This window comes from Carcharhinus amblyrhynchos, chromosome 8, assembly GCF_965287045.1.
Source record: "Carcharhinus amblyrhynchos chromosome 8, sCarAmb.v2.hapA, whole genome shotgun sequence".
NCBI classification, from domain to species: Eukaryota; Metazoa; Chordata; class Chondrichthyes; order Carcharhiniformes; family Carcharhinidae; genus Carcharhinus; species Carcharhinus amblyrhynchos.
Window position 1 is genome coordinate 124,376,091 of NC_137331.1, and position 16,664 is coordinate 124,392,754.

The 16,664-nt window shown below is 43.8% G+C and overlaps 1 protein-coding gene across 1 annotated transcript in view; it reads right to left on the minus strand.

Annotated features, from left to right (window-relative positions):
• The window catches only part of lama3 (laminin, alpha 3), a 462,187-nt gene that overhangs the window by 32,252 nt on the left and 413,271 nt on the right, over nt 1-16,664 (minus strand). Inside the window, exons 69-73 of the mRNA XM_080194758.1 lie at nt 12,871-13,015; nt 12,615-12,778; nt 12,179-12,368; nt 9,395-9,547; nt 2,700-2,856 (exon numbers count right to left, since the gene is read on the minus strand). Coding sequence (XP_080050884.1) covers nt 2,700-2,856; nt 9,395-9,547; nt 12,179-12,368; nt 12,615-12,778; nt 12,871-13,015 — 809 coding nt within the window. The remainder of the gene's footprint in view (nt 1-2,699; nt 2,857-9,394; nt 9,548-12,178; nt 12,369-12,614; nt 12,779-12,870; nt 13,016-16,664) is intronic.

Here is a 16,664-nt window from a genome sequence, read left to right on the forward strand (position 1 = left end):
TCACCAGGCCAACAATTATTATCCCAGTTATCCCTAATTTCCTCTTGAGAAGGTAACAATGGCAATATATTTCCAGTCAGGATGGTGAGTAGCTTGGAGGGGAACTTGCAAGTGGTGGTGTTCCCATGTTCCTCCTGCCCTTGTCCTTCTAGATGGTGACATTTGCAGGTTTGAGAGGTGCTGTCTTAGAGCTTTGGTGAGTTCCTGCAATGTAGATGGTACAACCAACTGCTGCTGCGTATTGGTGGTGGAGGGAGTAATTGTTTGTGGATGGGATGCAAATAAAGCAGCTCCTGGATGGTGTCAAGCTGCTCGAGTGTTGCTGGGAGCTGCACCCATCCAGCTAAGTGGAGAGTATTCCATCACACTCCTGACTTGTGCCTTGTAGATGGTGGACAGGCTTTGGGGAAACAGGAGGTGACTTCCTTGCTGCAGGATTCCCAGCCTCTCATCTGCTCTGTCATCAGTGTTTATATGGTTAATCCAGTTGAGTTTCTGGTCAATGGTAGAGGGAGATTGAGTGATGGCAATGCCATTGAATATCAAGGGGTGACGGTTAGAATCTCTCGTTGCTTAGCACTAATGTTACTTGCTACTTGTCAGCCCAAACCAGGTCTTGATGCATATAGACACGGACAGCTTCAGTATCTCAGCTGTCACAAATGGTGCAATCATCAGCAAACTTCTCTACTTGGGGCCTTATGATGGAAAGTCATTAATGAAGCAGCTGAAGGTGGTTGGGCTGAGGACACTACCCTGAGGAACCCCTGCAGTGATACCCTGGAGCTGAGATAATTGACTTCCAAAAACAACAAGAACAATCACAGAAACTCCTTGATGCCACATTCGGTCAAATGCAACTTTAAAGCCAAGGGCAGTCACTCTCCCCTGGAGTTCAGACTTTTTTGTCCATTCTTAAATTAAGACTGCAATGAGGTCAGGTTCTGAGTGACTCTGGCGAAATCCAAACTGTTTGCAAGTTACTGTTAAGCAAGTGACACTTGATAGCACTGCTTATGATCTCTTTCATCAGACTATTGATGATCAAGAGTAAGCTGATGGGGCAGTAATTGGCCACGTTGAATCTGTCTGCTCCTTGTTGAGAAGACATATTGGGTAATTTACCATATTGCTGGGTAGATGCCAGTGTTGTAACTATATTGGAACAGCTTGGCTAGGGGCATGGCAAGTTCTGGAGCACAAATCTTTGGTACTGTTACCAGAATGTTGTCAGGGCCCATTGCCTCTGCAGCATCCAGTGCCGTCAGCTGTTTCTTGATATCATATGCAGTAAAGACTGACATCTGTGATGCTGGGACCTCTGGAGAAGGTTTGGGGGATGGGAGAATCCTGCTGGCGTGAACGGTCGGAGAATCCTGCCCCTCATTTTTAGGTATGCATGGTACTGCTCCTGGCATACCTTCCTGTGCTCTGCATTGCATCAGGATTGATCTCCTGGTAATTGTAAAGGGACAATATGCGAGGCCTGGAGGTTGCAGACTGTGGTTAAATACAATTCTGCTGCTGCTGATGGTCTGCAGCATCTTACTCTTGCCCAGAATTGCCAGATTTGATCAAAATCTATCTATCTAGTATATTGGGAGTGCTAAACCAATGTGAAGATAGGAATTTGACTGCCTGCATGAAGCTTCCTCAGCACTGACCTTCTGAAGTGCGGCACTCCCTCAGTACTGACCCTCTGATAGTGCGGCACTCCCTCAGCACTGACCTTCTGAAGTGCGGCACTCCCTCAGTACTGACCCTCTGACAGTGCGGCACTCCCTCAGCACTGACCCTCTGACAGTGCAGCACTCCCTCAGTACTGACCCTCTGACAGTGTGGCACTCCCTCAGCACTGACCCTCTGACAGTGCAGCACTCCCTCAGCACTGACCCTCTGACAGTGCAGCACTCCCTCAGTACTGACCCTCTGACAGTGCGGCACTCCCTCAGTACTGACCCTCTGACAGTGCGGCACTCCCTCAGCACTGACCCTCTGACAGTGCAGCACTCCCTCAGCACTGACCCTCTGACAGTGCAGCACTCCCTCAGTACTGACCCTCTGACAGTGCGGCACTCCCTCAGTACTGACCCTCTGACAGTGCAGCACTCCCTCAGCACTGACCCTCTGACAGTGCGGCACACCCTCAGTACTGACCCTCTGACAGTGCAGCACTCCCTCAGCACTGACCCTCTGACAGTGTGGCATTCCCTCAGTACTGACCCTCTGACAGTGCAGCACTCCCTCAGCACTGACCCCCTGACAGTGCGGCACTCCCTCAGCACTGACCCTCTGACAGTGCGGCACTCCCTCAGTACTGACCCTCTGACAGTGCAGCACTCCCTCAGCACTGACCCCCTGACAGTGCGGCACTCCCTCAGCACTGACCCTCTGACAGTGCGGCACTCCCTCAGTACTGACCCTCTGACAGTGCGGCACTCCCTCAGTACTGACCCTCTGACAGTGCAGCACGCCCTCAGTACTGACCCTCTGACAGTGCAGCACTCCCTCAGTACTGCATTGGGAGTGTTAGTGTAAATTTGTGCTCAAGTTCCTGGATGGGGTCTTGAATCCACAAGTTTTGACTCATAGGTGAGCTGGTATCTACTAATTGGTTCACTTTCTTAATGTGTATGCATTTTAAAAGGTTTGAAGAGTTTTTTTAAGAGAATGTACAATAAGTTAAGGACTGAACTCACCTAAAACAACATATCCTCCTTCGGATGAGAAATACGTTCCTTGCTCAAAGTTGCTCTCGAAGCATGGTGTGACTCCAAATGTATGCAAAGGGGAATCCAGTAGATTACCATCCAGTTTAAAGTTTCTAAGACATCCCTGGAAACTGTGTCGTGGCAGCTGCTTAGCAAATAAAAGATAATCAATGGAATATAATTATAACAACAACAGTAGTTTCTGAGTTATTTGTCAACTAATCCTACATTATGTCCTTATTTCAGTGATAAGGCCCTCACTATTTGCAGCAGTTTACACTTATTTTCCTTTGGACCAGAAGCTGCAGTGAAAGTCAGGCTTCATACAATGGGACCTTACATTACTACATAATTGTGGACTGAATATTCTGGCAATGAATTATTGATCTGAACTATATAGAACAGAGGTGACTGGCCCTTTATGTTTGTGATGACTCTAACTAATTAAGAGTTATGTAATTAAACCCATTCCACTGCTGTTTTCCTATTGTTTTTTAATACGACTAGAGAAACATAAGAAATAGCAGCAAGAATAGGCCAACTGCCACGAGAACCTGCTCCCCAATTCAACAAGATCATAGCTTAGCAGGATTTAACACCCAACATGTTTCCTGGTGACAGGAGGTAATCCACCATTGGCTGGCACTGGGATCTTCTAGTCCTGTTGAGCACGTTCCTTACTGCTGTGGAACCACAGTGGGGAGTGCTGTCAGCGAGACTGGAAAATCCTGCTGCCGTGAACAGCCAAAAACCTCTGGGCCATGTTCCCCTTGTCTTTCCCATGGTTGACAATTTGTTATTTAGTCTTGAATATAGAGTCATAGAGATTACAGCACAGCAAAGGCTATCTGGCCCATCGTGTCTGTGCTGGTCAAAAACAAACACCTAACTATTCTAATCCCATTTTCCAGCACTTGTTCCAAAGTCTTGTCTGCCTTAGCATTGCAACCACATATCTAAATACTTCTTAAATATTATGAGGGTCTCTGCCTCTACTGCCCTTTTAGGTAGTAAGTTCCAGACTCCCACCATCCTCTGGGAGAAAAAGATTTTCCTCACATCCTCTGTAAACCTTTTGCCCCTAACCTTAAAGCTATACCTCCTTGGTCATTGATAAACATAAGAACATAAGAAATAGGAGCAGGAGTAGGCCATCTAGCCCTTCGAGCCTGCCCCGCCATTCAATAAGATCATGGCTGATCTGAAGTGGCTCAGTTCCACTTTCCCGCTTTCTCCCCATAACCCTTAATTCCCCTTGCCTACCAAAAACCTATCTACCCGTGTCTTAAAAATATTTAGCGAGGTAGCCTCCACCACTTCAACATGCAGAGAATTCCAGAGATTCACCACCCTTTGAGTGAAGAAGTTCCTCCTCAACTCCGTTCTAAACTGCCCCCCGCCTTATCTTGAGGCTGTGCCCCCTAGTCCTACTGTCCTTTCTGTGCGGGAAGAATCTCTCTACCTCTACCCTATGCATCCCTTTCATTATCTTATATGTCTCTATAAGATCCCCTCTCATCCTTCTAAACTCCAACGAGTACAGACCCAGCTTGCAGGTGCAGCAGGTGGTCAGGAAGGCGAATGGGATGCTGGCCTTCATAGCGAGGGGGATTGAATATAAAAGTAGGGAGGTCTTGCTGCAGCTGTATAGGGCATTGGTGAGGCCGCAGCTGGAGTACTGTGTGCAGTCTTGGGCGCCGCACCTGCGCAAGGATATTTTGGCCCTGGAGGGAGTGCAGAGGAGGTTTACTAGGCTGATACCGGAGTTGAGGGGATTGAGCTATGAGGAGAGGCTGAATAAACTAGGCTTGTACTCGTTAGAGTTTAGAAGAATGAGGGGAAATCTCATTGAGACGTATAAGATGATGAATGGGATGGATAGGATAGAGGTGGAGAGACTCTTCCCGCTCAAAAAAGACAGTAGGACTAGGGGGCACAGCCTCAAGATAAAGGGGAGGCGGTTTAGAACGGAGTTGAGGAGGAACTTCTTCACTCAAAGGGTGGTGAATCTCTGGAATTCTCTGCCCGTTGAAGTGGTGGAGGCTGCCTCGCTAAATATTTTTAAGAAGCGGGTTGATGGGTTCTTGATAAGAGAGGGGATTAAGGGTTATGGGGAGAGGGCGGGAAAGTGGAACTGAGCCACGACAGATCAGCCATGATCTTATTGAATGGCGGGGCAGGCTCGAAGGGCCAGATGGCCTACTCCTGCTCCTATTTCTTATGTTCTTATGTTCAGTCTATTTAGTCTCTCTTCATAGTCCAACCCCCTCATCTCTGGTATCAGCCTAGTGAACCTCCTCTGCACTCCCTCCAAGGCCAAAATATCCTTACGCAAGTGCGGCGACCAAAACTGCACACAGTACTCCAGCTGTGGCCTCACCAGTGCCCTGTATAGTTGCAGCAAGACCTCCCTGCTTTTATATTCTATCCCCCTCGCTATAAAGGCCAGCATTCCATTCGCCTTCTTGATCACCTGCTACACCTGCAGACTGGGTTTTTGTGACTCATGCACAAGGACCCCCAGGTCCCTCTGCACTGTAGCATGCTGCAGCTTTTCGCCCTTTAAATAATAATCCTCCTACTATTATTACTGCCAAAGTGGATAACCTCACACTTGCTAACATTGTACTCCATCTGCCAGGTCCTCGCCCACTCGCTCAGCCTATCTAGATCCCTCTACAGACTTTCCACACCCTCCACACAATTTGCTTTTCCACTCATCTTTGTGTCATCAGCAAATTTCGACACCCTACACTCAGCTCCCTCCTCCAGATCATCTATATAAATGGTAAATAGCTGAGGCCCCAGCACCGATCCCTGCGGCACTCCACTAGTTACCAACCGCCAATCAGAATGATCCCTCCACCAAGAGGAAAAGTTTCTTCCTGTCTATCTATGCCCCTCCATTTTATATATCTCAATCATGTCCCCTCCTCAGACTCCTCAGCTCTAAGGAAAACAACCCCAGCCTATCCAATCTCTCCTCATTCTCCAGTCCAGGCAGCATCCTGGTGAATCTCCTCTGCATCCTCTCCAGTGCAATCAAATTCCTCCTATAATGCGGGTTCCAGAACTGAACACTATATTCTTGCTGCGACTTAATCAATGTTTTTGTACAATTCCAGTATAACTTCCCTGCTCTTAAACTCTACGTCTCCGCTAATAAAGGAATGTATACCATGTGGCTTCTTAACCACTTCGTATAGTTAATAAGTTTCTCCCTTTCAAGTTTATCCAACTCTTTTTGCCAGTTACTGCTGAATCAGCTTCCATCACTGTTTAGGCAGCACATTCCAGATCATTCCTCACTGGATCGTTTACTGTGGCATTATTTATTAACCCTGCTTCATTGCACAATACTAGATCTAAAACAGCTATCTCCCTAGTTGATTCCACAAGGCATTGCTCCAATAAACTGTCACAAAAGTATTCTAAAAACACACCTTCTGGATCACCTTTTCCTCTTTGATTGGTCCAGTCTATATGAAGATTAAAGCCCCTCACAACTATTACATTGTCTTTCTTACAATTTCCAATAACTTGTTTAACACCCTGTTCAGCAGTATAATTACAATTATAAACGATTCCCATAAGTGTTTTTTGTCCTGTGCTCTTCCTAATCTCCATTCATACAGATTCTACTCTCTGAGCTAATATTCTTTCTCACTTGGCTTTGTGTTTTCCTTTACTATTAGGGATACCCCCTCCTCCTTTACCCTTCTGCCTGTCTTTTCAAAATGTTGTGGACCCTGAAACTTTTAATTCCCAGTCTTGGTCATCTTGTAACCATGTCCCTCTCATGGCAATTAGATCAAAACCACTTATTGCTATTGTGCTGCCAGTTTGTCCATCTTATTGTGGATGCACTGTGCATTCAGATAAAGTGACTTTGTTTCTTTAAATTATTATTGGCTGCATGCACCTTATTCTGAAGCACTATTACCATTAAACTCTCTGTCCCGCCCTGTCTTATTTTAGAACATTGATGTACATCTCTATTTGTCAACTTGCATCTGTGAATTTCTAAGTCTTCCTTCACCTGGCTCCTCCTTCTTTGCTACTTTAAAGCCATTTTCTCCTATCCTGAACAACATGCGCTGGTGTAAACTTTAGTTTGCATGCTCAGGCCCTTCTTCTTAACTTTCCCTTAGTGTCCCGTGATGGTGGGATTAGCAGAATAAATAAATGGGGCTATGGGGATAGGACCGAGGTGGGATCATTGTTGGTGCAGACTTGATGGGCCAAATAACTTCCTTTTGCACTGTAGGGATTCTATGATTCTCACACACTGGCTATTACCCTGATCGCTACCCTGCTATGTTGCCTTGTCCTTTCTCTTTAACATTCCAAACCTTTCCTCACATGAAGACTCTTCCTTCCAACCCACTCTCATTCGCATGATTTAGTTTCAAGCTTTATTTACGCCCCTAGTCATACAGGTATACAGCAAGTAGAAACTGGCTCTTAATACCCGATTTATGTCTAATGGGGATACTTGTATTTGATGGTTGCGGGTCCTCATTGTGGTGGGTAGATGGAACTCTTTAGATGATCATGAGGAATGACAGAACCTTGAAGAATATTGATAGGCAGAGGGATCTGGGTGTACAGGTAGACAGGTCACTGAAAGTGACAACGCAGGTGGAGAAGGTAGTCAAGAAGGCATACAGCATACTTACCTTCATCGGCCGGGGCACTGAGTTTAAAAATTGGCAAGTCATGTTGCAGCTTTATAGAAACTTAGTTAGGCCGCACTTGGAATATAGCGTTCAATTCTGGTCACCACATTACCAGAAAGATGTGGAGGCTTTGGAGAGGATACAGAAAAGATTTACCAGGATGTTGCCTGGTGTGCAGGGCATTAACTATGAGGAGAGATTGGAGAAATTTGGTTTGTTCTCACTGGAATGACGGAGGTTGAGAGATAACGTGACAGAAGTCTACAAGATTATGAGGGGTGTGGACAGAGTGGATAGTCAGAAGCTTTTTCCCATGATGGAGGAGTCAATTACTAGTGGGCATAAGTTTAAGGTGCAAGGGGCAAGATTTAAAGGAAGTGCACAAGGCAAGTTTTTTACACAGAAGTTGGTGGGTGCCTGGAACTCGCTGCCAGGGGAAGTAGTGGAAGCAGATGCAATAGTGAGTTTTAAGGAGCGTCTGGACAAATACATGAATAGGATGGGAATAGAGGATATGGTCCCTGGAAGGGTAGGGGGTTTTAGATCAGTCGGGCAGCATGGTCGGTGCAGGCTCTTCCTGTGCTGTAATTTTCTTTGTTCTTTGTTAATGTACTGCTAGGTTCAGCTATTCCTCCCCAGCAAGCGACTCAAGAATCGCAGGTGAAACCAACCCTCTCACAATTTACACTTATATAGCTCCTTTAATGTAAGGCATTTCACAGGAGCATAATCAGACAAAATCTGACAGGGCCACATGAGGAGGTACTAGAATAAGTGACTAAAATGCATGTTGATCAAAATGTCATAATCAAGTACAGAAAATAATCAAAGAAGCAAACGAATGCCGATCTCTAAAAAAATATGCTTCAGTTACACAAAGCCCTGGTTAGCCCATTACCCCATACCTGCAAACAGCTATGTGTATACTATTGTAGGAAGGATATATTGACTTTGGAAGTAAAATTATCAGAATGACAACTGGACCCCAAGAGTTGAAATACAAGGGGTGATAGTTAAGAGGTAACTTCATAGAATCCCTACACTGCAGAAGGAGTCTGCACCGACCACAATCCCACCCAGGCCCAATTCCTGTAACTCCACATATTTGCCTTGTTAATCCCTCTGACACTAGGGTAATTTAGCATGGCCAATCAATCTATCCTGCACATCTTTGGATTGTGGGAGGAAATTGGAGCACCCAGAGGAAACCTACGCAGGTTAGGGGAAAACGTGCAAACTCCACACAGACAGTGACCTGAGGCCAGAATTGAACCCAGGTCTCTGGCACTGTGAGGCAGCAGTGCTAAACACTGTGTTACCGTGCTACCTGGTTGTGCTGGTTTGCAAGTCTAGCATTAAGAGGCATAGTCTAAAGATTAGAGCCTGATCTTTCAGGAGTGAAATTAGGAAACACTTCTACACACAAGAGCCAGGATTTCCCAGTCGTACCAGCCACCGAGATCTTCCATTCTTGCTAAATATCACAAGAAGGCAAGAAAATCCCATCCAAAGGATCATAGAAATTTGGAACTCTTTTCCACAAATAGCAATTCATGCTGGATCATTCGCTAATTTTAACTCTTAAATTGATAAATTGTTGATAGAATTTGATATTAAGGCACATGGGGCAAAGGTCAGTATATGGAGTTAGGTCACAGATCAACCATGGTCCCATTGAATAGAAGAACAGTCTGGAGGGGCTGAATGGTCTCTTCCTGTTCTTATTTTTACATGGTCAAAGAAGTAGGATTTGGAGAGCATCTTAAAAGAAGAAAGATGGACAGAGAGGTATAAGGAGAATATTTCAGAGTGATAGTCCTTGATAGTTGAAAGCAAGTACAGTTACAAATGATGGTGCAGTCACAGTCTGGGGATGTGCTAAAGGCCAGTAGTGGAGAAATGCAGAGATCCTGGTGGGCTGTATGACTGGGTGGGGTTGCAAGAATAGGAAGGGGGCAAGGCCATGGAGGTATCTGTGAACAAGAATGCAAATTGCCAATTTACCTTCTTATTGCGTCGCCTTTTGCTTGGAGGTAATCCACCCAGATAAAATGGAGATTCAACTTTCAGGAGGGGACTACTGGCCATACTGTCCTGTCGTGTCCGGAGTCCATCGATAACCAGCTTTCCTCTGTTATTTTCTCTGCTAAACACCACCTTTAAAAAAAAGTCATAAAAATGGTAAATTATGCAGCTAGTTGTACAGGAATTGAGAGCAAACAACACTTAGCTACTCAATGCTTTTTAAAATTAGATTGAAGTATGAATTTTCTTGAACCCAAGTCAAATTTTCCATAAGTTATTTTTAACTTCTTACATTCAGGATTGTGAAATTTTAACGAAAGCTGGATGGATTAGATCATTTCCATGCAGGGTATAAGGAATGCTTTACTACAAAGAGCTGTTGTAGCTGAAACAGTCATGATGTTAAAGTGGAATTAAACACACAGAGAAACATTAAAGAGTGTTGGTATAGGAAAATGGAATTAGTTTAAGATTCTACAGTTGGGTGGATATTGGATGGGTCAAATGACCTTCTTCAGCCCTGTGTTTTGATAATTCAAATTTCAATGTAAAGGTCCTAATGGATAATTGTAGAATTCCATGTACAAGTACGGATTAGTTCCATTCATCATTTGGGTTTGGCAGCTTGGTGTAAACATTGCAGCAGCCAAAGTATCAACAAAAACCTCACTATATAACACCTTTAATGTGGTCTCAAGGCCCCTCACAGGAACATTCGCTTTTGACAGCGAACCACATAAGGAGATAAGGTGGCCAAAATGTTGCAATTGATAGCCTGTTTAAATAGGCTATCTGAAAAAGTGGACAGAGATGGTGACACAAAAAGTTTAGGGAGGGTATTCTAAGGTTCAAGGGCAAAGCAGCTGAAAGCATGGCCATTGGTGGAGAGAAGGAACTGCAGATTTGCAAGGGGCTACAACTGGAGGACTGTAGGGATGTTGGGGGGTTGTAGGGCTGGGAAAGATTACAAAGGTACTGAGAGATGAGGCAATATTTTGGACAAGTGTTAAACTTGAAGCACAACTTGGTAAAGGCACCTCTTTCATGTGCAATAGTATATTTACTGCTTTTCATTTGTGAGAATGAATGTTTTTGAAATATATTTTTTGGGAATATTGGGTGGGATTTTCCATCCGCATTTGCCCCAAAACCAGAAAATCCCACCTGGAGTCAATGGACAACTCCTGCCTGCTACTATTCCTGTGGTGGACGGGATGGGAAAATCTGCCCTTTCTGTTATTTTATAAGGAAGGTTGTATTTGTGTATGTGTGCAATGAAAATTATTTACTTACATTGAGAGAAAAAGAGTTAAAGATCCTAGATGCATGTATTTGTAATGAGACTTTCCTGGTCAAGTGGTTTATATGTAAATGTGAGGATTTGATTTTGAATATTACGTTTAAGATGCGAGGGGCAAGGTTTAAAGGAGATGTACGAGGCAAGTTTTTTACACAGAGGGTGCCTGGAACTTGCTGCTGGGGAAGTAGTGGAAGCAAATACAATAGTGAGTTTTTAAGGGGCGTCTTGACAAATACACGAATAGGATGGGAATAGAAAGATATGGTCCCCTGAAGGATAGGGGGTTTTAGTTCAGTTGGGCAGTATGGTTGATGCAGGCTTGGAGGGCCAAAGGGCCTGCTCCTGTGCTGTAATTTTCTTTGTTCTTTGTTTTAAATAGGCTAGCTATAGGAATTTGCATTCAAAGATACTTAGGGACCTGTTTACTTTTGGCTGTTAAATTCCAAAGGGAAGTAATTGGCTTCTACAGCTTGCAAAGGTTTCATAATTTATCAAGGGAAGGTTAAAGAATTTTATTTGACCCAAAAGTGGAGGTTTGGAAAAGTTGAATTCCAAGAAGATCTGAGGACAATGAAATTGTAGATGAAATGGAGAAATGATATTGAAGAAGAGGTGTTGAAGGGATGAGGTTGAGGGGTTGGCGGTATGAGGAAGACCTGTTGGAAGCAGCTGGGAGAAGATGTGCAGTTTGAATCAGTCATCCAGTCAAGCCATAAAAGTCTTGGGCTGCAAAAAGCAGTCTTGTTTCTGAAGTTTTCTTGGATTTCCACAGCAAAGTGGAAGTGAGTTTGAGGGGTCCTTGTTGAAGGCACAGCAGCTTAGCCTTGGATAATGTTACTGGATTTTTTTCGTCTTTAAACATCTTTATTTATTCATTTGTGGACATGGGCTGGTTGGCCAAAATTTATTGCTCATCCATAGTTGCCAATGGCAGTTGAGAGTCAACCATATTACTGTGGTTTTAGAGTCATATATGGCCAGGGACATTAATGAACCAGACAGGTTTTTCTGACCATCAACAATGGTTTCATGGTCTTCACTGGATTCTTACTTCCAGATATTTTTACTGAATTCAGGTTCCCAGAACATTTGCTGAATTTCTGGCTTAATAGTCTAGAGATAATACCACTAGGCCATCACTTTCCCCTCTATGAGGTAGTCTTGCCTAGGAAATGCTTACTTGTGAATCTGATCAAGAAGAGTCTTCCTGGGCGAATGTTTTGTAAGACTACATTCAACTGTGTGACTGTAATCTTGTGTGCTTAAGTTTCCTTTTCTCCCAATTAATAAACCTTTTACTTTTGATTACTTTTAAAATTTTCCAGAAGTATTTCTGGATTTCTGCATTTCCTTCTCATTTTCTGAATACAAAGAAAAGGGTATGGCCTGTAAACCAATGTTCCCTCTGGGATTTAGTTCATTCGGCAATTAAGATCTTATTGTGGTTAGAACACTTTACTTACTGTATGCCACTGTCCATCATTATGCTTAGCTTTGCTCTTAATTTTCAGTTGCTTTCCGTCAACAGCAAAGGAAAAGAAGAAGCGGCCTCTTGAAACATAAAGGGTCATGTAAGATTTCCCCGACTTATCTGCTACATAAAAGATGGTTCCTTCTGATGCAACTGTTCGTATGTCAATGGAGAACTTTGATCTGAAAGATGAAAATGTCTCATTTAAAGTATATTGGTGTGCCTTTTGTTGTATTGCTCAGTGAGAGTCAGCTGGGGTTTTTTTTCCAACACAACCACCAAGCCACACAATACATGACATACTTTCTTTTAAATACTTGAAGTGCTCAGGTAGTATGTAACATTGGAAATGTGACAACTGTTATTTAAACATTAATATTAATAGATTTCTAATTAAATACAAGTACTAAAATAATAATTCATTTTACCTCTCTTTAAATGATTCAGGAATAAAGTCATACTCCAATCTGCTATCCGGTGAATCTCCAAATTGATAGGCACCAGTGATTGCTTTTGGTTGCCATGATAACTGACACCCTTTTGATTCTTGACGGGCATTTTGTTTTATTGAATGATCAGGATTTTTTCCATTCTGCGACAAAGACAACATTTCATCAACATACATTTATTATTATTTTACTCAGGCTGCTGTAAATACCAAAAAAGTTTTCATACCTTATTCACCTTTACTGACTCTTGGCCATTCCATTTTCTGCCTTCTTTTAGCATGAGCATTTCTGGGGCTCTCTGTTGGGGACAAATGTCCAGAAATACTCCAGCATCCTGAGTAGAATGTGCCAAATTTTCAACTGCCAGGAAGCGGTGATCTCTAAAGGGAGAGAATGGAGATCAGATCTTTCCAGCCCTAAATCATTTGTTTAGCACAGCAATCTGATCAGTGTATTCCAGAAAATACCATTACTAATGTCCCATCTTTCAATGGATTCTTTGGGTAAACCAGAACGATACATTAATGTGTATGTAAGTTGAAATATACATACTTTCTAATGCAAACAAACCTTGTTCATCCCGAGGGTAAAGAAGGAATGTAGGAGAAGGGATAACCAGCCCTGGTTATCGAAGGAAGTAAAGGAGAGTATTAAATTAGGGCTAAAAGAGGACATGAGAAGACTTTGGCTGATAGGATTAAGGAGAATCCTAAGGCGTTCTATAGGTATGTCAAGAACAGAAGGTTGGTTAGAGCAAGATTAGGGCCAGTTACAGACAGCAGAGGGAAGTTGTGTGTGGAACCGGAAGAGATTGGAGAGGCATTGAACCAATATTTCTCTTCGGTGTTCACGCAGGGGGACATGAATATAGCTGAGGAGGACACTGAGTTACAGGGGTGTAAAATAGACAGTATTGCAGTTGATAAGGGGGATGTGCTGGATATTCTTGAGGGTTTGAAAATAGATAAGTCCACTGGTCCGGATGGGATTTACCCTAGGATTCTCTGGGAGGCAAGAGAGGTGATTGCAGAGCCTCTGGCTCTGATCTTCAGGTCGTCGTTGGTCTCTGGTATAGTACCGGAAGATTGGAGGATAGCGAATGTTGTCCCGTTGTTTAAGAAGGGGAACAGAGACTTCCCCGGGAATTATAGACCGGTGAGTCTTACTTCTGTTGTGGGCAAGGTTTTAGAAAAAATTATTAGGGATAGGATTTATAGTTATTTGGAGAGTAATGAATTGATTGGAGATAGTCAGCGTGGTTTTGTAGCGGGTAGGTCGTACCTTACTAACCTTATTGAGTTTTTTGAGAAAGTGACCAAAGAGGTGGATGGGGGTAAGGCAGTTGACGTGGTATATATGGATTTTAGTAAGGCGTTTGATAAGGTTCACCATGGTAGGCTTCTGCAGAAAATGCAGATGTATGGGATTGAGGGTAATCTAGGAAATTGGATCAGGAATTGGCTAGCAGATAGGAGACAGAGGGTGATGGTTGACGGTAAATATTCGTCATGGAGTTCGGTTACGAGTGGTGTGCCTCAGGGATCTGTTTTGGGGCCACTGCTGTTTGTAATTTTTATTAATGATCTGGATGAGGGTATAGTTGGGTGGATTAGTAAATTTGCTGATGACACTAAAGTCGGAGGTGTGGTAGATTGTGAGGAAGGGTGTCATAGTTTGTAGGGAGACTTAGACAGGTTGCAGAGCTGGGCTGAGAGGTGGCGGATGGAGTTTAATGCGGAGAAGTGTGAGGTAATTCACTTTGGTAGGAATAACAGATGTGTCGAGTATAGGGCTAACAGGAGGACTTTGAATAGTGTGGATGAACAGAGGGATCAAGGTGTATGTGTACATGGATCCCTGAAAGTTGGGGATCAAGTAGATAAGGTTGTTAAGAAGGCATATGGTGTCTTGGTGTTTATTGGTAGAGGGATTGAATTTAGGAGTCGCAGCATCATGTTGCAACTGTACACAACTCTGGTGCGGCCGCACTTGGAGTACTGTTTGCAGTTCTGGTCCCCACATTACAGGAAGGATGTGGAGGCTTTGGAGAGGGTGCAGAGGAGGTTTACCAGGATGTTGCCTGGTATGGAGGGGAGGTCCTATGAGGAGAGACTGAGGGATTTGGGGTTGTTTTCGCTAGAAAGAAGGCGGCTAAGAGGGGATCTTATTGAAACATATAAGATGATTAGAGGTTTAGATAGGGTGGATAGTGATAGCCTTTTTCCTCGGATGGAGAAAGCTAGCACGAGGGGACATGGCTTTAAATTAAGGGGGGATAGTTATAGGACGGATGTCAGGGGTAGGTTCTTTACCCAGAGGGTGGTGAGGGATTGGAATGCCCTGCCTGCTGCAGTTGTAAATGCGCCTAGTTTGGGGGCGTTTAAGAGATCCGTGGATAGGTTTATGGACGAAAAGGGATTGGTTTAGATTAGTGGGTCATTGTTTTTTAACTGGTCGGCACAACATCGTGGGCCGAAGGGCCTGTTCTGCGCTGTAGTGTTCTATGTTCTAAATTAAAAGCTGATGCATTCAGAGTGGCTAAAAGTAGTGGGTGATTAGAAGATTGGGAAAGGTTTAAAAATCAACAAAGAATGACTCAGAAGTTGATAAAGAAAGGAAGGATAGACTACGAAGCTAAACGAGCACTCAATATAAAATGTCGTCATTGGCTTCAGGTATAGTGATGGAAGACTGGAGGATAGCAAATGTTGTCCCCTTATTCAAGAAGGGGAGTAGAGACCATCCTGGGAATTATAGACCAGTGAGCCTTACTTCTGTTGTGGGCAAAGTTTTGGAAAGAATTATAAGGGATAGGATTTATAATCATCTAGAGGGAAATAAATTGATTAGGGATAGTAAACATGGTTTTGTGAAGGGTAGGTCGTGCCTCACAAATCTTATTGAGTTTTTTGAAAAGGTGACCAAAGAGGTGGATAAGGGTAAGGCAGTTGACGTGGTGTATATGGATTTTAGCAAAGCATTTGATAAGGTTCCCCATGGTAGGCTATTGCAGAAAATGCAGATGCATGGGATTGAGGGTGATTTAGCAGTTTGGATCAGGAATTGGCTAGCTGATAGAAGACAGAGGGTGGTGGTTGATGGGAAATATTCAACCTGGAGTTCAGTTACAAGTGGTGTACCTCAACGATCTGTTTTGGGGCCACTGCTGTTTGTCATTTTTATAAATGACCTAGATGAGGGTGTAGAAGGATGGATTAGTAAATTTGCTGACGACACCAAAGTTGGAGGAGTTGTAGACAGTGAGGATGGATGTTACAGTTTGCAGAGGGACATAGATAAGCTGCAGAGCTGGGCCGAGAGGTGGCAAATGGAGTTTAATACGGAAAAGTGTGAGGTGATTCACTTTGGTAAGAGTAACAGGAGTACAGAATATAGGGCTAATGGAAGGACTCTTAGTAGTGTTGACGAGCAGAGAGATCTCGGTGTACATGTGCATAGATCCCTGAAAGTTGGCACCCAGGTTGATAAGGTTGTTAAGAAGGCGTACGGTGTGTTAGCTTTTATTGGTAGAGGGATTGAATTTCGGAGCCGTGGGGTCATGTTACAACTGTACAAAACTCTGGTGCGGCCGCACTTGGAGTATTGTGTACAGTTCTGGTCGCCGCATTATAAGAAAGATGTGGAGGCATTGGAAAGGGTGCAGAGGAGGTTTACCAGGATGTTGCCTGGTATGGTGGGAAGGCCTTATGAGGAAAGGCTGAGGGACTTGAGGTTATTTTCATTGGAGAGAAGAAGATTACGAGGTGACCTGATTGAGGCATAAAGATGATCAAAGGATTGGATAGGGTGGACAGTGAGAGCCTTTTTCCTCGGATGGTGATGGCTAACACAAGGGGACATAGCTTTAAATTAAGGGGTGTTAATTATAGGACGGATGTCAGAGGTAGGTTCTTTACTCAGAGGGTAGTAAGGGTGTGGAATGCCCTGCCTGCAGCAGTTGTGGACTCGCCAACTTTAAGGGCGTTCAAATGGTCAGTGGATAGGCATATGGATAACATTGGAATAGTT